This window comes from Bos indicus x Bos taurus, chromosome 1, assembly GCF_003369695.1.
Source record: "Bos indicus x Bos taurus breed Angus x Brahman F1 hybrid chromosome 1, Bos_hybrid_MaternalHap_v2.0, whole genome shotgun sequence".
Classification (NCBI taxonomy): Eukaryota; Metazoa; Chordata; class Mammalia; order Artiodactyla; family Bovidae; genus Bos; species Bos indicus x Bos taurus.
In genome coordinates, this window is record NC_040076.1 from 26254408 (window position 1) to 26279260 (window position 24853).

The window sequence follows — 24853 nt, forward strand, 5'->3', positions numbered from 1 at the left end:
GACGCTTATTCCTTGGAAGGAAAGTTATGACCAACCTAGATGGCATATTAAAAAGCAGAGACATTACTTTGTCAACAAAGGTCTGTCTCGTCAAGGCTATGGTTTTTCCAGTGGTCATGTATGGATGTGAGAGTTGGACTATTAAAAAAACTGAGCGCTGAAGAATTGATGCCTTTGAACTGTGGTGTTGGAGAAGACTCTTGAGAGTCCCTTGGACTGCAAGGAGATCCAACCAGTCCATCCTAAAGGAGATCAGTCCTGAGTGTTCATTGGAAGGACTGATGTTGAAGCTGAAACTCCAATACTTTGGTACCTGATGCAAAGAGCTGACTCAGCTGGGAAAGATTGTTGGACATGACTGAGTGACTGAACTGAACTAAACTGAAATAGGAAGAAAAAGATTCTCAAAGCACACCAGGTAAAAAAATATATGGATAATTTATGCAATCTCTCATGTCTACTGGGGAAACAAAATGCCAAATTGTACATTAGCACCTTCAAATACAAGAAAGAAAACATTTTTTCCCATGGTTTTTAGTTGGAGGAGATCATTGTATAGAATTATTGACTGAAAGAAATTCAGTAAAAACACACCCTTTGTGACCAGTGACAGGCACTACAAGTTACACACAGTGCTTAAAATTAAGTGGGAAACACAGACAAGTAAACATTTAATTACAATCTGGGACTTACATGATGTGATCAAGGAATACAAGAGATGGGGTGAGAAGCGGGGTATACAGAAAAGAAGGCTCTGAGGAAGTCATGACTCTGTTGGGCTCTGAAGCAATAAATAGCTTTTGGCAGATCAAAGGGAAGTGGGTAGGAGAGCGTAAACTCTAGGCTACCATACTAGGATCACACAAATCCTTACAAGTCATTTTAAAGAGTTTAGATTTTAGGAGCTATTGAGAATCTCTGAGTGAGCAATCAAGAGAGAAAGATCGGATTTTTACTTGTAAAGGGGTATTACCATTATTGAGGTGAGAAATGATGGTGATGCTAATTAGAAAACTCGTAAAGTGGTTGGAGATAAGTGGGAAAACTCTAAAGGTATTCAGGAAGAAACATCAGGAAGACTAGATGATCAACTGATATGATGGACACAAAAGAAGCAGGAATTGATCTCAGGTTTCAGATCTGGCCAGTTGGATAGATGGCAAGGGGGTGTCACTGTCATAGTTAGGGAATCATAAGAGGAAAGGCAGAGAGAGAAAGGAACATGAAGAGTCTCTTTCTGGATACTTGAACAGGAGGTGCAACCAGGGCCTCCAAATGGAGCTGAGTGTAGGGGCTGCCTAGAGAGAACAGAACAGGAATGAAACAGGACAACTCTGACAACTGAATACAAGAAGGAAGGTGTGGTCATCCAGGGTAAGCCACAGAGCAAAATCCTCCTGGAATATGAACATTTCAGGAAGAACCAGATAAATAAGAAGAAAACCCACAGCATGTGCATGGTAGGCCTTGCTCCTGCTGCTGCTAAGTCACTTCAGTCGTGTCCGACTCTGTGTGACCCCATAGACTAGCTGCCTATTAAATATCCAATCTCCGTTTCTTCCTTCAACAAAAGACCAGATTTTCTTTGGAGAAGAAATGAGCCCACTAAAAACACATCTCTCCATGCAACTTTGAAACGAAGGGTGGCACAAACATCATTTGTGCCAATGATATATAATCAAATTCTAGTTGGGTGAGACTTCCAGGAAATTTATTATTTTTCTAAAAAAAAAAAAAAAATAGGCTAATGATGTTTTACATTCCTCCTTCAAGGACAGCACAGAGAGGTGACACTGAGAGGTGTCGCGAGTTCCCTTACAACCACAAGAAAAAGTTACATACTAAGGATGGCAAAACAGAAAATAATCAAAGGAAGCTGGATTCTTGGTGGTCCCTTGGAGTCATCATCCTTTTATACTTTCTCTCTGCAGCTGTCCTCCAGAATCAAATTAAACCTATTTGACTAAATTGTCTGATTTCAGTTACATGCAGTAGGATACAATCCTGATCTAGCTGGGAGCCATGAAATTCTGGGAAAGAGAATACTTCACAAAGAACGTCAACTGTGTCAAATGGCTGCAAGAGGTAAATTATATCCATAATAGAAGGCAAAGTTGAGAAAGCTGAGGTCAAGGCTATTAAGAGTAACAGGATATTAGTGAGAGAGAAGGGTAGGGAAGGCCACACACCGTGCTCCGCATCGCTTTGCAAAGTTTGGGTAGAGTACCATATTTAAATTGCTTGTTTGGAATACTGAATGGATCCTTGTTACAGCCTTCGACATGCTGATACAGGAGAAGTAACATCGCTAGACGCAAAATGGAAGCAATAGTATATCACATTCTTATTCCAATGATCTTAAAATAAGGGAACCATGAAGATGACCACACCTGAATCTGAGATACACACTTCTGAAACTGGATATCCTCCCACAAAGTACCAAATATTTGTGGTACAAACATTTATCTAAAATTTTTTTTCTGAAAACATATTTTGATAGTTCATTTAAATGTGGGAATCACAAAAAATTTAGATCTCCTACTTGTGTTTCACATCATTAATATTTTAAACACTTGGAGGTCTTACAGAAAAAGATGTATTTGTAGATGTATTTTCCAAATTATTTTATAACAGCTCATAGAAATAATTCACTGGAACGTATTTTGAGAAAGGCCACAATAAAATATTTAAATGTTAACCATGCCAATAACAATAGCTTTACAAACCCTCAGATATACACTGTCATAAAGACATACTGCATACTGTTGATACATGAAGAATACTTGTCATTTAACAAATAGTTCTGTGGATTTCAAATATACTTGTGTATACAATGACTGCCTCAGGGAACAAAAAGGGTTTTTTTTAATGTACCCATATATGCTATTAGGTTTTCAGAATCCCCTTTTCTGAAATGAAGAGATACATTATTTGGGACCATAGGAATGGAAAAAGGAAGCCCAATAATGTGTCTGGCATAGTAAATAGCACTTGCAACGAAATCTACCATTCACAGAGTGCTTGCTATTCATCAGACAGTTCTAAGCACATTATGCATATTAACTTAATCCTCTCCAAAGCTCTGTAAAGTAAGTAGAATAATATACCCACTTTACAGGTGAGGGAACTAGACTATAGAAAGGCTAAATAACTTCACCAAGGCCAGACAGCTATGCTAATTAATCACTTATTGAATGTGTAGGGAACAAAATTTATTTTAACTGGACAAATTTAATCACATCTAACTATGAAGAGTTTCCATAATGCATTCTATGGATAAGAGCCATGGGGCTAATAGCTAAGAGAACCCCTTATATGAAAAGAACACAAATTCTCCTTAGAACAGGTCATAAGAAATGTAGTTATTCACCTGGAATTGATGATCAAAATTTTAAATGAGATTGAAGAATCATAACCAACACAGTCCAGAAAGAACCTGTTTCATGGGAAACCATACAGAGACCTAAGTGATCATTACTTTTTAAAAAGAGTTGACTTTATTGCTTACGAATGTCAGGAAGCCTAACCACAGAATTCTGAGGTCCTTCACGTTTTAGGCTTTGATGATTTAGACAAAAGATGAGAGAAACAGGGGAAAAGGTGACTATCGGCAGAATCTCAATCTACTGGTCACAGAACATTTCCTCCTCTCCTGTGGAATTTTGGTTCACTACTGCTTGCTTTCTTGAGGTGAACCCAAAAGAAAATATATTACAATCATATTTTCCAAGAATTTCCTTAAACACGATTCAGTAAGGTGACAACCTGTCCTACACTTCTATTTTAGAGCTTAGGAAATAATTTGGATGAGGATGACAAGTGCTGAATTATACGATCAAAATGCTCTCTATATATTCTTCTACATCAAATACAGGCTCCTAATCCATTTTCTAGTGTCAGACTGACATAAGAATCTAATAAAGGGGTAACTTAATGTGACTCAGTATAGATAAAGTACAGTATTATCTGGTGAAGAGATACAGGGTGATGGAGAATATTGAGGCAAAATATAAACCCTTTGTGGGGGTGTTTTTTCTCACTTTCTTTTTAACTTTCTCGCTTTTACTCTAAGTTTTACTCCATCATTCATTAGAGAAGATTAAAAATGTCCCCATTCAGGCATACTAAATAACCTGGTCATAAACTTTTATTTCTCTTGACAAGTGCAAAAGGTCATAAGTACTATTAAAACTTCAACGTAAATCTTGGGTTAAAAATGACATAAATGAGAATGTTACTAAAGCTACAATTTCCACTTTAGATATTAAGAGACTGATTAGAAACTGTTTTATTATACTCAGAAACCTAAATTAAACATCAGATGCACTTTACTAAAAATTCAGTTCAGTTCAGTTGCTCAGTCGTGTCCAACTCTTTGCGACCCCATGGACTGCAGCACACCAGGCCTCCCTGTCCATCACCAACTCCCAGAGCTTCCTCAAACTCATGTCCATCGAGTCAATGATGCCATCCAACCATCTCATCCTCTGTTGTCCCCTTCTCCTCCTGCCTTCAATCTTTTCCAGCATCAGGGTTTTTTCAAATGAGTCAGCTCTTCACATCAGGTGGCCAAAGTATTGGAGTTTCAGCTTCAACATCAGTCCTTCCAATGAATATTCAGGACTGATCTCCTTTGGGATTGACTGATTTGATCTTGCAGTCCAAGGGACTCTCAAGAGTCTTCTTGAACACCACAATTAAAAAGCATCAATTCTTCGGTGCTCAGCTTTCTTTATAGTTCAGCTCTCACTGAAAATGACTACTGGAAAAATCATAGCTTTGACTAGAAGGAAAAATTAGGCCCCACTTAATAATGATCTTCAAACATAAGAGCTGCTGTAATTTATAAATGGCTTTTCTGTTATCATTTACCATGCAAGATGAAAAGAAAGTCATGCTGCAGAACTTAACGTAAATTAAAGTAATAACTTGTGTTAACATATGCTGATGCATATAAAGGATACTGATGATCGGGGAGAGATAATATTTGGTTCTGAATCTCTTTTAATACAACAAATGATCTTCAGGTAATTTCAACTATAAGTCAGAAGGACAGATGAAATAATTTCCAAATGACCCTTCCAGCACAACTGCATTCTTATTAAAAACCTAGTTTGGTTTATTTTACTGTTTTCAGTCTAGAAAAGTGAAATAAGGAATCTGGAATTTCACTTGTGGATCAGCCTTCCATGAATTCACTTAGAAACATCTAGGATACATTTCACATATTACCTTTCTTGATAAAAATGGTATGGATATTAATAAAAGTTTGAGTATCTTCTCTGCTTATCTGTAAATATTCATGTGGAGGAAACCATTTTTTTCTTATTCATCCAGGCAAATGGATTTCTCTGCTCTTCTAAGCTTATCCCTAATCTATCAGTACCCACCCAACGCCCCTCTCCAGCACATGGTCTCTCTCTGTGTCCCTGTCTCTGTCTCTCTCTCCTGCTCCCCTCTCCTTGAGTCCCTTTCTCTGTTACTCTGTCCATGGAATTCCAAAAGCAAGAATACAGGAGAGGGTAGCCATTTCTTCTCCAGGGGATCTTTCCAACTCAGAGATCAAACCTGGGTCTCCTGCATTGCAGGCAGATTCTTTACCTTCTGAGCCACCAGGGAAGCCCACAAGTAACCACACTGGGCTCAAGTTCCCAAAAGGTGTTTGGAGCTCTACGGGATGAGCGGGATCTATGAACTCCAGTTCAGCACAATGTACACCAGTGCTTCTCAAACTGGAATTTGCATAGAGTTGCCTTAAAATATTGTTTAAGTATACTGTCTGATTCAGGTGGTCTGAGCAGGGCTCTGCTTTCAGCATCTTTAACTTGCTACCAGGTGATGCCAATGCTGCTGGTCCATGGATCATATTTTGAGCAGGAACTTACAGCTGCTGCTTGTAGCAGACCCAATCCTTCCCACATCCTTCCTGAGTTTGCCTCCCCTAAATGGCTGGAGCCATTACCATCCATATGGCTTTCTTTTCTTTCTTATCCATTCCTAGTTATTGCAGCACCCAGATTTCTAGGGGAAATCTTATTCTAACTTTTTCTTAAAAATCTCATCACCCACAGACCAAAGCCTAAGACTGTAACAAGTAATGTAAAGCATTCCTATGCTGTAATTTTCCTTTGATTTCTCATCAAATTTGCTTCATTAAATATAAATCTATTGGACTTTGAAAAAGCTTTACATATACAGATTACTGGCAAAGTACAGGAAGGCAATTAATTCTACTTTACAGAATAATTATTTCGTGTATGTCCCCTCTATCCAGAAAGAAAAAATAAATATGATTAGGTCCTGTTTTGCATATGTAAAGTTTCTTGAGAAACCCCTCAGGTGCCATCAATACTAATTGTTTCCTTATCAATCAGGAAGTTTAAAGCTCTTTGTTTTTTATCAGCCAGTTACATTTATATTTATACTTATCTACAATATAAACACAGGTTGACTTACTCAGAGTGGGTCACTTTGCTGAGAGCCTATTCTAGATTTTGTTGTTGTTCAGTCTTCAAGTCATGTTCGACTCTGCAACCCATGGGCTGCAACTCACCAGGCTTCCCTGTCCTTCAACATCTCCCGAAGTTTGCTCAAACTCATGTCCATTGAGTCAGTGAAGCCATCCAACCATCTCATCCTCTGTCCTCCCCTTCTCCTGCCTTCAATCTTAGAATCTAAAAAACTCCTTTGACTTTTTGTACTAGGGGAAGTCAACTAAATTTCCTGAGTAATATCATCACCCAAAAGAGCAGTTAACTGTTGGAAAACCTGGAAAGAAAAACTCCCAGGGAAACAATACTGAGACTGCATTCTAAGAGCCATGGCTTCAAATCAGTGTTTAAGATCATATGAACCACTTGCTTTTACAAAGAAGTGGAAATGAGATTGCTTCTTGAAGTGGCATTCTGATGTTTCATGATATTAAACACTTCAAGTTACATGTTAGTTCACATCATTGAAACAATGGGCCAGGAATGTCAACGAATACTTGAATCACAGATGGCTCCAGAGGAGGTAAATCTTGAGCTGATTGTAACAGAATGACCAGTGAAACAGGAAGAGAAGCACATTCCACAATGAGGGTACAGAGGAAAGTGTCATTTCTTGAAAATGTGATGGGCTGCAGCATACTGAGCTACTGTTAGCCAACCACAGCTAACAAAACCCAATCCAAACTTTCAATCTCATCTTCATGGTCACAGACTTAACCTTGACTTCACCATCAGCAACAGTTGCATCTCTTGTAAAATCTCAAATTCTACTCTCTCACCCTACACAGTTAAACCAAGTCTTCCATCTATAAATCTAATCTTCACTTTTCATCTCCATTACTACATCTAACTGGCACCTTCCCCTGTCTGTAATACTGCAATAGCTTCCTAACTGACCTCCCCCAATTATTCTGCAATCCATTCTCTACTCATGTAGCAAGCAAGCATCACATGAGTGAAGTTTTAAAATATAAATCAGATCATGTCACCTCCACCATAAAGCCTTTGACTATGTGGATCACAGTGAACAGTGGAATATTCTTAATGAGATGGGAATACTAGACCACATGGTCTGTCTCCTGAGAAACCTGTCTGCAGGACAAGAGCAACAGTTAGAACTGGACATGGAACAATGGACTGATTCCAAATTAGGAAAGGAGTACGTCAAGGCTGTACATTGTCACCCTGTTTATTTAACTTATATGCAGAGCGCATCATGAGGAACGCTGGGCTGGAAGAAGCACAAGCTGGAATCAAGATTGCAGGGAAAAATATCAATAACCTCAGATATGCAGATGATACCACTTGAGTGGCAGGAAGTGAAGAGGAACTAAAGAGTTTCTTGGTAAAATTTAAAGAAGAGAGTGAAAAAAACTGGCTTAAAACTCAACATTCAAAAAACTAAGATCATGGCATCTGGTCCCACCACTTCATGGCAAATAGATGGGGGAAATGTGGAAACAGTGTCAGATTTCATTTTCTTGGGCTCCAAAATCAATGTGGATGGTGACTGCAGCCACGAAATGCAAGGACACTTGCTCCTTGGAAGAAAAGGTATGAAAAACTTTGACAGTGTATTAAAAAGCAGAGACATCACTTGCCGACAAAGGTCCATATATGCAAAGCCATGATATTTCCAGTACTCATGTAGGGATCTAAGATTTGGACCATATAGGCTGAGCACCAAAGAATTGATGCTTTCAAACTGTGGTATTGGAGAAGACTACTGAGAGTCTCTTGAACTGCAAGGAGTTCAAACAAGGTAATCCTAAAGGAATTAAGTCCTGAATATTCATTGGAAGGACTGATGCTAAAGCTGAAGCTCCAATACTTTGGCCACTTGATGAGAAGAGCGGATTCACTGGAAAAGACCATGATGCTGGGAAAGACTGAGGGCAAGAGGAGAAGTGGTGAGAGAGGATGAGATGGTTGGATGGCATCACTGACTCAAAGGACATGAGTTTCAGCAAACTCAAGGAGACAGTGAAGGACAGGGAAGCCTGGCATGCTGCAGTGCATGGGTTTGCCAACAGTGGGACACAACTTAGCAACTGAATGACAACAACATTGCACTGAACATATACTCCAACAACATTAACCCAGTTACAAGACCCTGCATGACCTGGCCCATATCTCTAGCTGTTCTCCCTAGTCATAGGCCATATTAGCCATCTTTCATTTTCTCAAATATACCTAACTTTATCTTTCTCATGGCCTTTAAGATGCTTTTCTTTTACTTTGCATCTTGCTAACATCCACGTGTATTTCTGCTCTTGGTTTACCATTAATCCTTCTGGCACATGTGACAATTTTGAGGAAAAAGTTATTTGTAGGGTTAGTTACTTATTTTCTGTCATCATACCCCACTCTTTCTACTATATTGTCATTTCTATGAAGGCAGAAACCATTTTCCTTTTTGTTTACCATTGAATAGCAAAAACTAAGCAGAATGCCTGGATAGAGTTATTTTGGGGAAAATATCAATTTTTTGAACAAACTATATTTTGTTATTCTTCATATTTTTATTTAATGTCTGACTTTTAATGTCCATATTATGTAACTAAGGGAAGAACTTTTGTGCCCCCAAAACATTCAATGCGGCTTTATTCTAACATGACAAAAAAAATTTTTTTTGAATTGATAATTAATGAAAGTTTTAAGTTAATTTATGTTGCATCAATTAAAATTAACTATACTAAGAATGTATAGGTATATTTTATTGAATACACTTGTCATTAATAATTTAAAATAATTTAAATAATTTAAAATAAATACAAATAATTCACACGTTAGTCTGTGTATGTGAGAAAGATGTCTAACATTTAAATCATAAGTAATAGGAGGATGACAAGGAGCAGTGGTATGATGAAAAGATTTTAAGAGATAACCAGATCTACCTGGTTATTTTATTATTTTTTAAAGACAGCATTGTTGATATGAGGAGACACTGCCAAGAATTTCCCATAAATAAGTAAATACTGAATTGATTTCCTGAAAGCCTCAAGAGACTTTATATTTAAGCATCAAATGGTGTTGAAATAATCATCTTTTCAGCATATATAAACACCAGCTACTTTTTTGAGAAAATAAAAGGAATGGCTCATGAGACTGGTGACGGAATATGTAACCTTTAACCCCAAGATTACTGGATTGAAACTGGTCCAGGATGGTGTATATAGTAATATTCAGCAGATGGAAGCTGTTTTGCAGCATCCAATCTAGAGAGCTAAACTCTTCCATTTAGTCTTTATGACATAGGGATGTGTTCCAATGTAGCTAATGCCTTCCTTTTTTTTTTTTTTTTGCCATCTAAGAAAAGACTGAATATTAATTGAATAGTAAATAGGTTTCCCTAGAGAATGCATAGTGATGTTAGGATATCTAGAAGGATATCCACCCAACTTTCAGCAGTGGTTAACTCTGGGCAAATGATACTACAAGAACATGTATTTTAAAAGAGCAAGTATGTTCTCTAAAGAACATATATTAGTTCTGTTACTTAGAAATAAAAGATAATTTTTAAGTTATTTAAAAATGATCTTTATAAACTTGCTAATCATATTCTCTAACCTGAGACTGGGAGTAAAGGAAAGAAAATGTATAACATGTCCACACTCTAAGATATTTCTACAAATTTGCTAAAGATTAAATATAACAGATTTGTGAACCAAAGAAAAAACAATAAAAGTTTGCCTAAGAAATCAACTGAACACGTGCCTATAGCCTGTGATTTGTTTAACTAACAAATAGAACATCACCTGTTGGTTATTTATGAATAAATAGTACATTATCTGACAGCTACCTCCTCTAACACCCACATTCAAATGGCCAATGGGCTTTGTCCTTTTCGACTAAAATACCCATTGAAACTCAAACCTTCTCTTTATGTTCTCTGTCAATGTCATCTTTCACATGGGTTATGGAATACAGGCTTCTGCTTTTACACTTCGTACTAAATATTCTTTGGAAAGATAAACCAAAAATAAGAAAAGAAGAAAGTTTTTATCTAATTTCAAAGAAAATGAAAACTGTCTCCTCCTAATGAAAAGATGCTGTGCTTACTTATCTCAACAAACACAAAATCCACACTATATTTACTTGAAGACATAATGTTTCTATCCTCAATGCCTTACACAATTTAAACCTGATATTTGGATGCACCATTTGGTCTGATGGGCTTACTACTTACATCATTGAGATTGCATGATTTTTCTCCCTGGTTTTCTGATTTTTATTTCTCAGTTATTTAAGATGATCAAATAGCTGCAAATCCAAGTTTAAAATCTCCAAATGGGACTTTTATGGTGGTCCAATGGCTAAGATTCTGTGCTCTCAATACAGGGGCCCAAGTTCAATCCCTAGGTTGGGCACTAGATCCCACATACCATAGTGAAGATCCTGCATGCCCCAAGAGCTGGTGCTACAGAATAAATAAGTAAATAATTAATAAAATCAAATCTCCAAATAACTGCTATTAAAGACAGCTATGGACAGAATGTCTGTGTATCCCCTCTTCTCTCCACTCCACTCAAATGTGTATATTTAAATCGTAATCCCCAATATGACGATATTTGGAGGTAATTAGGGTGGAATGAATTCATAGGCATGGAGCCCCCGAGATGGTATGGGAGGCCTTATAAAGGAATAGAAACCAGAACTTTCTCATCATCAGGAAGAGAAGTCTCACCAGAACCTGAGCATGCTGGCACCCTGGCCTTCAACTTCCAAACTTCTAGAACTGTGAGAAATGTTTCTGTTTGTTCAGTAAGTACATGGTACTCAGTATTCTTAAAGCAGCCTGAACTAACTAGGAATAGCAATAACGAACAATTATATTCTATTGGTGGTAAAAACTCAAGTTGTTAGTAAACATAATCATATCACAGAACTTAGCAATATTGCTTCCCTACTTAAGTGAAAAAACATGTGAATTCAAAAAGAATAATTTAATGTTTTCCTAACTGTAAAAGTTACAAAATGAATTATTTCATTAGCCCCTACTGCTAAGTTGCTTCAGTCGTGTCCGACTCTGTGCGACCCCACAGACGGCAGCCCACCAGGCTCCCCCGTCCCTGGGAGAGGCAAGAACACTGGAGTGGGTTGCAATTTCCTTCTCCAATGCATGAAAGTGAAAAGTGAAAGTGAAGTCGCTCAGTCGTGTCCGACCCTCAGCGACCCCATGGACTGCAGCCCACCAGGCTCCTCCGTCCATGGGATTTTCCAGCAAGAGTGCTGGAGTCGGGTGCCATTGCCTTCTCCGACAATAAAAAATTATTTAAGTCAATATTATTTGCATGTCTAGCATTAACAATGCTAATTAAAGCTAAGGGTAAATCTCTCCTACCAGGAATTCAACTCAAGATGGAATTTAATATACTCCATATGCTCTGTACTTAACCAGAAATTAATTCAAGAAAATTTAATTACTGAAATATTTTATTTAAATTTTATTATATTAGCACAAAAATCTTCAAATTCAAAATGGAGTCAGTCCATTTTTGATATAAAAACATTTAGATCCCCTCTGTATAAATGATCATAGTGTCTGACCACAATACAGGGAAAGAGAAAAAAGTAGTGAAACAACAGACTGACAATTAGATTTACGATTTATTATTATGTGCCATTCACACTATGCTACACACTTTATATGCATAAATTCATTTAATCATATGTGAATTTTGCAACAAACGTCAGTGTATTTTGGAATGTAAGTGTGCAAGAAGGTGGAAAGATATTTTAAAATCACTAAACTAAATGAGTTTTTAACATTTTTTCCTTTGAATACTGAAAATAAAAATCATATATATTTATATGTATATAAGTTTTACAATCTGATCAAAGAATGGAACTGTAAAGTTGCTTAAAAAATACAGATTAAGTAGAGGAAACAAGAAATATTTTCAAAGATGCAATATAGAACTAGCTTAATTTCAAACATAAGTCTTTCAGGGAACAAAACATGTGTGTGTGCACATATATATTCAATGAATAACTAGTGTCTAACCATAACAGGGGTTAGCTTGACTGGATGCATAATCAATCATCAATTAGTCAGTATTGTCAATTTGATGGCATATTCTGATTTTATCTGCTTATCTGAACTATTTCACCTAAAGGGGTAATCCTTCCATCTTCCATGCTCAGATTTTAGAAACATATTTTAACAGTAAAATATGGTTTACCGTTTAACGCCTGGCTCTTAGCATACATGGTCAGTACACTTTCTCATTTTATCCAAATGAGGAAAATCAGATAAATCAAATCCTAAATCACTTTTAAGAAGCATTGTTTAATAACAATATCGATGAAAGATCACAATATATTGACAGTAGTGGGAAAATATTACTTTAAAATATAAACATTCTACCTCAAGGTAATTACTATTAAAAAGCATCCTAGTTAATAAAATCTGGAAAGACTTACTCTATGATTAATTGTACAAAATTATTTTTTTCTGTAAAGACAGTTCTGTGTTTTGCTGCTAAGACAGCCAGCAGATGACCGCCTAGCCTGAAGGGATTTCTCTTCCTCAGGAGAAAACAGTTTACATAGGAAACAAACAGTCATATGCTGACTATGCACTGCTTAGCAGATGACATAGACATGTTCTGCAATCGAAAGCATGAGGGTCAAGGTTCAAATTAACTTTCCCTAAAATTCAATGCAATTACCCAAGATTGAATTACGTATTAATATAAGTTGGGTCAAAAAACTGTGCTATCAATTTACGCCAGGCATAAGTTGAACTAAATTTAATAACTTGGTATTTAATAATTTGGTAATGTTGGGCATTAAAGAACATTTTCTAAACATTCAGTAGACTATCAAATAAAGCTAGTTCAAAACAAACAAGAAATACTACTTGCAAGACTGTTTTAAAAAGTTCAGTTCAAAACTGAATTAGATGAACAGTGAGTTATAAGTCTTAGAGAAATATATTTTAAATTTACAAATTAAAGTCCTCGTCAAGACATATCATTCTTGGCTTGTAAAGAAAAATAATTTAAAAATAAAATTTAAAAATGTATCTGTAATTAAAAATGATTTTACCTTTAGAGATAAGCTTTCAAAGATGGATGGAAACTCTAGGTGTATGGACTACCATATATTTCTTAGCATTCCAATTCTTAGAATTTATAATTGTGCAAGATAAATTTAATTGCATCAAAATTGATTTTTCAAGAACAAGAATACAACTTTTACCACATAGCAAATATCATCACCTAAAGATTGGTCAGTGCTTTTCACTGGGTCCAACTTTGTTATATGTGCATGTTCGGAAGCTCAGTTGTGTCCAACTCTTTGGGACCCTATGGACTGCAGCCCGCCAGGCTCCTCTGTCCATGGGATTTCCCAGGCAAGAATACAGGAGTGGGTTGGCATTTCCTCCTCCAAGGGATCTATCTTCCCAACCCAGGATCTAACTTCTCAACCCAGGGATCCAACCCACATCTCCTGTGTCTCTTGTATTGGCAGGTAGATTCTTTACCACTGTGCCACCTGGGAGACCAAACTTGAATATAATTGGATTTAAATGAAAACAAAAATAACTAATCCTAAAAATAACAAATAAATACAATCCTCTTGGTGCATTACTTAAATTTAAATAAATATTAAAAACATGAAAGACAAGAATATTATTATTTCTATACAAAAATAAAAGTTTGAAATGACATTCCATACCATTTTTCGCCATTGTTTGAGAGATTGACAATTGTTAGGAACCAAGTAATCCAGTTGTTACAGCTGTAAAACTTGGTTTAAAGGCAAATAAAACACAGATAAATGTTTTTAAAGACATTACCAACAACTGTGCTATGAAACCAGTGTTGTCTCAAGACACTTTTGTTAATGCTATTACTTTGGGCTTTAGAATCACTAAGAAATTAGATGCAATCTTTTGTCTTCCTGTGTTTGAGCCTTTGGGAGAAAGAAGAATAGCTCTTATTGAACATCTAAACTAAGAAAATATAAAAAAATAATAATACTTTCCTGGAAATAATAAACACAAGCTATAATAATGCTTTATAGATTTAACCTACAGCAAATATGCCCCATGTTTCCCTGTCTACCCTCCTGTCTGGTATTTATGTAACATACAAAAGGCTAGTTTTGATTTTACAATGCAAACATATGTTAAAATGGTGAATGAGCTGTAACCATTGGCTAAAATAGATAACTGAAATATATGTGAATTAAATTACTACACATCTATTTGTAGTATACTGAACCATGATTTTTTTAAAAAAAATTAACTACAGAGAAGTTAATGTTTCCCATATAACTTACATGTCCAAACAACACAATTTATCTAAACAAAAGCATCCTTTTAATTTTTTCAATTTAACTAGTATAAAAATTATTGGAAGCAAACACTACTTAAGCTTTTTCAAATAATTATTATCACTAATATGGATCCTTATTATTGTACTACCCTCATTAATACCAAACTATATTTGGTAAATGTATAATATCTATATACTTTCCCCTTCCCGACTATATGAATTATTAATGAATGAGATCTTAAAGTATTTTCTAGAGTAGTTTCATTAAATTTTATTCAGTAAATTATAATAATTTTTTTCCTCTGGAGCTTGAAAACATTTTGGAATGTGTCAGGACTATCCCACTAAGATTTGTGAACTATGCATTAAGGGACTGTGTATTAGAGTATTTCACTGGTAAAAGTTATATAATGATCTTCTGTCTGGTTTCAATTTCATAATCGTATATTTGTTGACTGAGACTGCAAGAACTTTTCCCATAATGGACTCTCAAGGTTGTGGAATGTCTACGTTAGGAAAAGAACTTAACTGGAAACTAAAAGTACCTTTTAAAATAACTGTACAAAAGCCAGATTAAAACAGACAGGTCTCTAAATCCCAATGCATTAAGGATATCTTGATCATCTGAGGTAAAACTAGAGGTGTTTTGAAAAGGAAGATATAGAGGGTGAGCGTTTAGACACTCAATTCAAGTCTATCAACTTTTAAAAAACTTCTGACAATGACAAGAATGCCAGGAGAGTAGATAATAACACAGAAACATGACATGCTCTTTGATATTTCTGTTGCTACATATTTCTTATAAACAATTATAATTCCAGAGAAGTTACAATAACTGATTTCCCTCCTGGTCTTTAGTTCCTTAGGTACTACATACAAGAGTTGGCCTAGGTTATCTAGGCTGACATCATCTTTCTTGATTTAAATTTGCTCTCAAATATTAACTTATACTTATCTTCACAGAAAATAATTATTCTTAAACATAACGGTGTCAAGAGTTATAAAAGTGTTAATGTAAGTTTAAAAGATGTCTTTGGCAAAACATATGTCTTCTTATAAATAAGTTGAACCTTTACATTCTTTTGCTTGTGCTACATTTAAAGTTGAGTTTAAAAAATAGACATACAAAGAAAAAGAAAACATTCTGTTGTGATTCCAGCTTTTCTACATATCACTGATTTAGCTCTAAGATCTATCTTGAGAATCAAAGCAATAAAAGAAAGTACAGTAAGTTAATTATCAGTTAACTTCAAATAGAGAAATATAAAGTTGGGTTTCAAGTAAATGTTTTAAAAATGTGAATGTCTAGTTTCGACATAGTTTTAAATGATTCAATGTTTTTTTATTCTATCTAATTAAGTTTTATGCTCATATAAGATATCTTTGGCTTTCTGTCTCAAGTATTCAGTATTACATGGCTCTGTGAGTGTGAATCAAATCATCTAGGTTTTTTGGAAATGATTCCACATTAATAATATGATTGAGTTGTAATAATCTGTAAATCCCTTTCTATGTTTATAATTTCATAATTATCTGTGATTCTATATAGTCATGTTCTAGTTGAATGTTGGATGTAATGCTAAAGATTATGAAAATTGATTACATAACTAGAATTTTGAACGTGAAAGAAAGTGAAAGTGAAAGTTACTCAGTCATGTCCGACTCTTTGTAACCCCACCACGGTATTCTCCTGGACAGAACACTGGAATGAGTAGACTTTGCCTTCTCCAGGGGATGTTTCCAACCCAGGGATTGAACCCAGGTCTCCTGCATTGCTGATGGATTCTTTACCAGCTAAGCCACAATGGAAGCCCATTATATTAAAATATCAATCACCTTTATAAAATATTATATATAAAAATAGACATAGTTACATATATAGTTTCATATATAGTTATAGATAGTCAAATTTAAAGTGAATTAGATCTAATTTCATTTGTCTCTCTAATCCATATACAATTCTCAATTTCTGTCATATATACATATGCTCAGCAGGATTCTTTCAAGGGAATGAAATTTTCTGACTCTTGAATCCTTATTGAAAATAAGAAAAGCCTGTTTCTAATTCAAATACAATACATTACACATCTAGACTCTAGGTATAACAACTGAATCATTAGTTAACCAAATCCTTTTTGAGATAATTTCAAACGAGTGGCCTTTTTTATCTGTATAAATATACTGAACCATCAGCCACCCAAGGATTCCCATCACATGTTTTCCTCTCAGAGTGCACTACAGTGTAGCAAAGATGATAAAGTATGAGGCAAATATATACATTTCTCTAGATTTAGCTTTACCCAAAGTATAATATAGTTCTGACAACTGGAAACAGTTTAAAACCATAACTTCCACTACCAGTCGAAAGTATTTCTCCTAATGAAGACAAACGAAAAATATCTTACAGTATTCTTCTTACATCCTCTACTCTATATATTTAAAAGGAACAAAGGAGGGGAATAAATCAGTTTCAGTGAGCATCTTCAACAGAAAACAGTTCCAAAAGGTAAAACACAACACAAGGACATTTGCTCAATACTATAAAAAACCTAAAGGAGAAAAGAATTTGAAAAAGAATAGATATATGTATACTTGAATCGCTTTGCTGTACACCTGAAACTAACACAAAACTGTAAGTCAACTCATAGTCCATTATAAAATAAAAATGTTCTTAAATTTCAAAAAAAAATAGGTAAAACAGTTCACAACTATGTATGAATCCCAATTTAGCTGGAATAACCAGCTAGGATGAGAAATTCAGAAAATTCAAATAAATAGTGGATGATATACACATATAAAGCTACAGATCTTCCTCAGGTAAAGCCTGTGATGAACAAGGTAAACGATCCTACGCTGCCATCCCTCCACCAACTCACAGGCCATGTGCTCCCCAACACTAAAAGCCCATTTTACTTACTGGCTACCTCCAGCGATGCATTGTGACTCACAGCCTCTCCGAGGTAATTCCTTGCTACACAGACGTAGACCCCTTCATCAGGCCTACTTTTTCGTCCGTGCACTATACGTAAGAAAAATAAAGATCCACTTGGCAGCAACATTCGGTGTGAGCGAGGGTCATCTTTGTCTGTCTCCACTCTCTCCCCACCTTTGTACCATTCGATGGTGGGTGTGGGGCGACCTTCAGCTTTGCAGTTCAAAGTTGCAGGTTCTCCTTTTGAGACAATTAGATCTGACGGGTGTTCAACAATACGAGGTGGAAAATCTTCCTGACGAAGACGGGAGCCTGCAGAAGAATTGACAAAATAGCTTCATATCATCAACTTGAAAACAATTAAAAGTCTTATTTCAAAAGCCCAGGCATTAGCACTACCATCCAATAAACACTGCACAGTATTGACCTACTCTTCCTAACCTTCCTAACTAATCCTTCTGGTGTCTACTAATCCTTCTGGTGTCTACTTTAACCATACTTTCTAATTCCTGAATCCTTTTGACTCTCCACTTAGAAAGTGCTCTTGCTAAATCTCTGTCTGTACAAATCCCGTCTACTCTCCAAATCCCCTGTTTCAGAAGCCATCACCCTGTCTGTTTGTACCATGTACGTGCCTGTTTTTGCAGAGGAATGTGTTAGAGAATTGTTGACTGTTACAAATAATGGCATGGCTTCCTGGAATCTCCTCCTCAATGCAACATCAATCAACACTTTAGTAAAACATATGCTATATATTAATGAACATTTATGTTGAAATATGCAAGATGGAACTTTATATAGACTTTCATATCTTTCTAAATAATAAATACATGTACATAAATATATTAATACATATATATATATATACACACACATAAGGATTGCTCAGCCATGTCCAACTCTCTGTAACCCTATGGACTGTAGCCTGCCAGGCTCCTCTGTCCATGGAATTTTTCAGGCAAGAATACTGGAGCAGATTGCCATTTCCTACTCCAGGGAATCTTTCCAACCCAAGGATCAAACTCTCTTGTAATGCAGACAGATTCTTTAACATTAGTGTCACCTGGGAAGCCCCATACACACACACACACACACACACACACACACACACACACACACATATACAACACACACATATGTTATATATACATATTTATATATACACGCATATATACTTTCCCAGAGTTTTTATTCAATAAATTAAGTTCATTAGTCTCCAATCATGATTTTATTACTTTAGTAGATTTTAAAGATGAAATGTTACATAATTGAGTTTAAATAATTCAATATTAAATGGAAAAGGATATTAGGTGAGGAGCTACATTCTAGATCACACGTATTGCTTAACAAGCAAAGTCCTGAGAGTGTCATTTAAATATTTTGTTTGTGCCTTATTTTTTCCAATGAGATTGTAATCACTAAAACAGGGATCAACTTTCATATTTTTAATGTTCCTACCTTACTGTTGTCATGGATAGATTTAATATGTAAAAATCTTAAAGGTTTCTCAACTTCAACAACCAAACTTTAAACCTTGTTCTCATCTAGTGTTCCAATCTCAATGAACAAAGAAAAGTAGAAAGCAGTCTTGCTTGACACCTCTTTCTGTTCCTTAATCTTCCCTCAAATTTCTCAAATCAATTTACTCATCGCAATCTGTACAGCCAGTTACCATCCCAGATCAAACTGCTGTAGATTCCCACCAGGATTTAGGAACGCTCTTAAATAGCTTCACTTCAATGCAGCCAAATGAAGGCTTTGAAGTGTAAATACAATCTGGGTCCTCCCCTATTTCGGTGACTCTTAAAATAAACTCATTGCTCTTAAAGTCTTTAACAAGACCTACTGGAGACTGTGTTCATTTCCCTATCTAGCTCTCAGGACCCTTGCTATTCTGCTGCTTTCTCTGCTTTCTTCACCTGAGATTTCCGTTTGTTCCATATTAAGCTTCCTCCTTCCAAGGCCTACGCCTGCCTTAGGGTCTGGTCTCAAAAAGATCTTATTCTAGTGGATACCCATTCCTCTTTCAAATCTCTACCTTCTCTGACCTTTACCACAAAATTTAAATGCTTCTTTTTAGCAAGGGTATGAAATTACCTGTGGTAAAATATGAGAATTATATTTTAAATTTATTCGCTAGATGCCTTGAACACTGTCTCTCCCATTACTCTGAAGTTCTGCGGGTCTAATTTTGCTCACGGTTTCTTCTCTTATACATGGCAGATTGCTCACACCACATATTCAATAAATACATGTTGAATAAACAAAAAGTGCTAACAGCAAACCCTTATTTGAGTGGAATGATCTGAAGCTTATTTATCATGCTCTGTATGAAAATACTGCAAATATTTCATTTTTATTTTTTGTCTATTTTTTAATTTTATATTTTATTTATTGGGCTGTGCCAGGTCTTAGTTTCGGCATGTGGCCTTCGATCTTCACTGGGGTATGCGGAATCTTCAGTCGCATCTGTGAACTCTTAGTTGCAGCATGCGGGATCTTGTTCGCTGACCAGGGATTGAATCCGGTCCCCCTGGCTTGGGAGTGCAGAGTTTTAGCCACTGGTTCACCAGGGAAGTCCCAAAAGATTTTCTTTTTAAATTGTAACCATATATACACACTGTTTAACCTCTACTAGACTATAAACGCTGCATGGAGTTTATTTATGGCTCTAATTTGTAATTACTACAGTTACTATTTCCTAACGAAATGATGAATGATGAAACTAAAAGATCTATTATTTGCTTATGTCCACCATGAAACAAAAAACATATAATCTGAAATATTGAGTAATAGTTTTGTAATCTGAAATACTGAGAAATAGCTTTAGTTCAGTGCATGATATACAACATATCATAAATCTTTTAAATGTAACCAGGCTCTAGAAGTGGAGGAAATAAGCCAGCAACATGGGGAAAAATTACTTGGAAATTCATGGTCTTTCACAAAAGCTATACTGATGGCAAATGAAATTTAAATTGAATTTAAGATTACCCAAATACAAGTACTGGAAAGCTCCAGAAAATACAGCATTATACTATATTACTGGCCTTTATTTTGGCTCTAATTATGAAAGCTGGATGCTAATGAGGATCAACTGCTGAGGCCATATATATTTAAGTAGATTTTACTTATATCCTGAAAGTGTATTTTAGATAAGAAAGTGACATGTATAGGTTGCTATGAGAATACAAAAAATGGGCACTTTAAGACTGCCTGAGAGAGGCATGCCAACATAAGAAACTTGAGGCGAGTCTTAAAAAAATGAGTCAGGAAGAAAAGAAAGAGGATTTCATTCAGAAGCACAGATATAGAAGATTACAGTTACTTGTGTGATCTCAGTTTAGGCGGACATCAGAGATTATGATGCCCATGCCTGATGAAGCAGTAATGTGATGGGCTTTGTATGTCAAGCCAAAGTTCTGGAACCTAACTGAAGGCAATTGGTTCAGTTCAGTCAGTTCAGTCGCTCAGTCGTGTCCTTGTCAGTTATGACCCATGGACTGCAGCATGCCAGGCCTCCTTGTCCATCACCAACTCCTAGAGCTAGCTCAAATGCATGTCCATCGAGTCAATGATGACATCCAACTGTCTTATCCTCTGTCCCCTTCTCCTCCTGCCTTCAATCTTCCCCAGCACCAAGATATTTTCCAATCCATCAGTTCTTCCCATCAAGTGGCCAAAGGATTAGAGTTTCAGCTTCAGCTTCAGCATCAGTCCTTCCAATGAATATTCAGGATTGACTTCCTTTAGGATTAACTGGTTTGACCTCCTTGCATTTCAAAGGACTCTCAAAGTCTTCTCCAACACCTCAGTTCAAAAGCATCAATTCTGTGGCGCTCAGCTTTCTTTATAGTTCAATTCTCACATCCATACATGACTACTGGAAAAACCATAGCTTTGACTAGACGGACCTTTGTTGGCAAAGTAATGTCTCTGTTTTTTACTGTGCTGTCTAGGTTGGTCATAACTTTCCTTCCAAGGAGTAAGCATCTTTTAATTTCATGGCAGCAGTCATCATCTGCAGTGATTTTGAAGCCCCCAAAAATAAAGTCTCTTACTGTTTCCCCATCTATTTGCCACGAAGTGATGGGACCAGATGCCATGATTTTAGTTTTCTGAATGTTGAGCCAGCTTTTTCACTGTCTTCTTTCACTTTCATCAGAAGCTCTTGCATTCCTCTTCACTTTCTGCCATAAGGGTGGTGTCATCTGCATATCTGAGGTTATTGATATTTCTCCCAGCAATCCTGATTCCCACTTGTGCTTTATCCAGCACAGCATTTCGCATGATGCACTCTGCATATAAGTTGAATAAGCAGGGTACCAATATACAGCTTTTCCCAATTTTGAAGCAGTCCATTGTTCCATGTCCAGTTCTAATGTTGCTTCTTGACCTGCATACAGATTTCCCAGGAGGCAGGTAATGTGGCAATGAAATGAAGTGAAGTGAACTCGCTCAGTCGTGTCCGACTCTTTGCGACCCCGTGGAATGTAGCCAGCCAGGCTCCTCTGTCCATGGAATTCTCCAGGCAAGAATACTGGGGTGGGTTGCCATTTCCTTCTCCAGGGGATCTTCCCAACCCAGGGATCGAACCCTGGTCTCCCGCATGGCAGGCAGATGCTTCATCCTCTGAGCCACCAGGAAATTCCCAATGTGGCAATAAGAACATTCAAATACTGTAAGCAAGGGACTGCATGCTCAAGTTTGGTATTAAAAAGGTCACTATTGGTACTATGAAACTAGAATGCAGCAGCTAGCTAGGAAGAGATTTTAGGATACTTTCGCACTCTTTCAATAATAAATTCTGAAAGCTTGTACTTGGATCTTGAATGACAGAAAGGAAGATAGAAGGTAGCCTCTAGAGACAGTTACAATATCAACAGGATCTACTCACTGGCAATTTGGAAAAAGACGGAAATGAAAAATGCCCAAGGTGGAGGAGAAGCAGCAGGTAGAGAAAGTTCAAGATTCTGGTCTGAGCAATGGGTGAAGGGCAGCCCCAGTGAAGGTCCAGAATAAAAGAGTGACTATGGTCAGAGGAAGAAGGACAGAGATGATTTATTCAGCATGAGTCATGGAGAGTTCGGGATACTTCCAGAATATACAAATGAAGACAACTAGTTGCCAATGAAATATCCAGACCTCAAGGAAAAAAAAAAAAATCTCAGCTGGATCTCTAGATGAGAATCAAGCTGGAGACTGAAACCCTGGGAAGGAATAAATCTGTCTAGGGAGAGTGGATAGAGGAAGTAACGGCCAATTACAGAAACTGGAGATCACCCAGGCTCCATGAAAATACAGTGGAGCTCAGGACTCTCTCCGTGTCTAACCTATGGCCCCATACACCTGGCCCACGGCCAGCATGCCTCTGGAAGTGGAGAACTCGGGCCCAAGTTTTCACCATGATGTTTGTACAGCAGCATTCAGTAAAGAGTTTCAGCAATAAAAATGCTCTCTGTTCTATTAAAGGCTAAACTTTCAAAATGCTCTGTGGAATACTCTTTTCTCAGCTTGTTTGCTCAAAAAAGAGAACTGCGGTTCTCAGAGTCTTTTAATCTTGCTAATGCATATTATGTGTGCTAGAAGAAGAATATAATACGTGGCATTTCTCAAACTTATTTGGCCATTGAACTGTTTTTATTTTTCTCTTTGCAAGACATCCCACTGAACTTTGTTTCTGAAGAATACATTTCAAATGAAAACACACTCTGTTAGCATATAAGCATCCAAAGAGAATGAATAGCAAAAAAAAAAAAAAAGTTATTTGACAGAAGAGCCAAAACCTTTGGAAATCATAATAAAAAACAGAAATGCAACATTTCTCATAATATAGAACCTTGAAGAAAGGAGCTTTCTAATTCCAGTGACATTTACAACCTCAATAGTAACAATTATAAATGGCAATCATTATCTCTATAAAAACCATAATAAGTTATTATTTATTATCATGTCTAAGGAAGAAAGCAAATGGAAAAAAAAACAAATATGAAATGTCCATCATCTCCTTTATCACAAACAGCATCTTTATGAGGTGCGGTGTTGTTATCTGGTATCCACATTCGGGGACTGAGACTCCCTGCTGTCACTCAGCTGGAAGGTGGCAGTGCTGCGATCCAAGTCTAAAATCAGATTCAAAATCCTTGCTCTTTCCCACTATTCCATAAACATTGCTAGGATTAATTAGTTAAAATCTAAAGAGAAACAGGCTTTGTCCACTCTTGCTTCCAATGCTACAAGATGTTAATTTTAATTTTTAATTTAATTTTAAAAGGTAGATTAAAAAAACAGCAAGATGCAGTCAAACCTGATGACATCTAATGTTCTTTTCCCAGACAATCAGAATATGTAACTGTAAATCATATGATTCCATAGTCACTTAACTCAGTAAAGACTTTCATGATGAATGAATGAGAATATAAATCATTCCTTGTACTGTGTAATCTTCTCCAATATGAGCTTGAAGTTCTGAGTAGCTATCCTATATTATCAGTTTTTAATATTTGACAAACCTCAATTTCTACATACTGTTTGCACAATTAAAGGTAAATACCACTGATTCCTATTAATTTCCACCAACATGCTTTGAAGGAAAAGCCACCCAACTTCTATGAATCACTGTGCCTCACTTTCTCAAAGGACCTTGAGAGAGTTACACCAAGAATAAGTAGGGAAGAGCACAGATAAATCTCAGAAGAGAGTTAATGAAAGACCCCTAGTTACTGCAATCTTTTTCCTTAAACATTGTGTCCATCTCCACACCGTCAAAGCAGCTCTCTTTATACAATATTCTTGACACACGATTCATAAAAAGCCTTCTTTCTTCAATCATAAATTCAGAGTTCCTATAAACCATCCAACAACCACCATTCTTCTGCTGCTGCTAAGTCGCTACAGTCATGTCTGACTCTGTGCGACCCCATAGATGGCAGCCCACCAGGCTCCTCTGTCCCTGGGATTCTCCAGGCAAGAACACTGGAGTGGGTTGCCATTTCCTCCTCCAATGCATGAAAGTGAAAAGTCAAAGTGAAGTCACTCAGTCATGTCTGACTCTTAGCGACCCCATGGAGTGCAGCCTACCAGGCTCCTCCGTCCATGGGATTTTCCAGGCAAGAGTACTGGAGTGGGGTGCCATTGCCTTC

At 36.6% G+C, this 24853-nt stretch overlaps 1 protein-coding gene across 11 annotated transcripts in view; it reads right to left on the reverse strand.

Moving 5' to 3' along the window:
* Nucleotides 1-24853, reverse strand: part of ROBO1 (roundabout guidance receptor 1) — a 1292504-nt gene that overhangs the window by 357485 nt on the left and 910166 nt on the right. For all 11 annotated transcript variants that reach the window (XM_027550537.1, XM_027550771.1, XM_027550936.1 and 8 more), the window contains one exon: nt 17697-18023. In XM_027550537.1, the coding sequence (XP_027406338.1) occupies nt 17697-18023 (327 nt within the window). The remainder of the gene's footprint in view (nt 1-17696; nt 18024-24853) is intronic.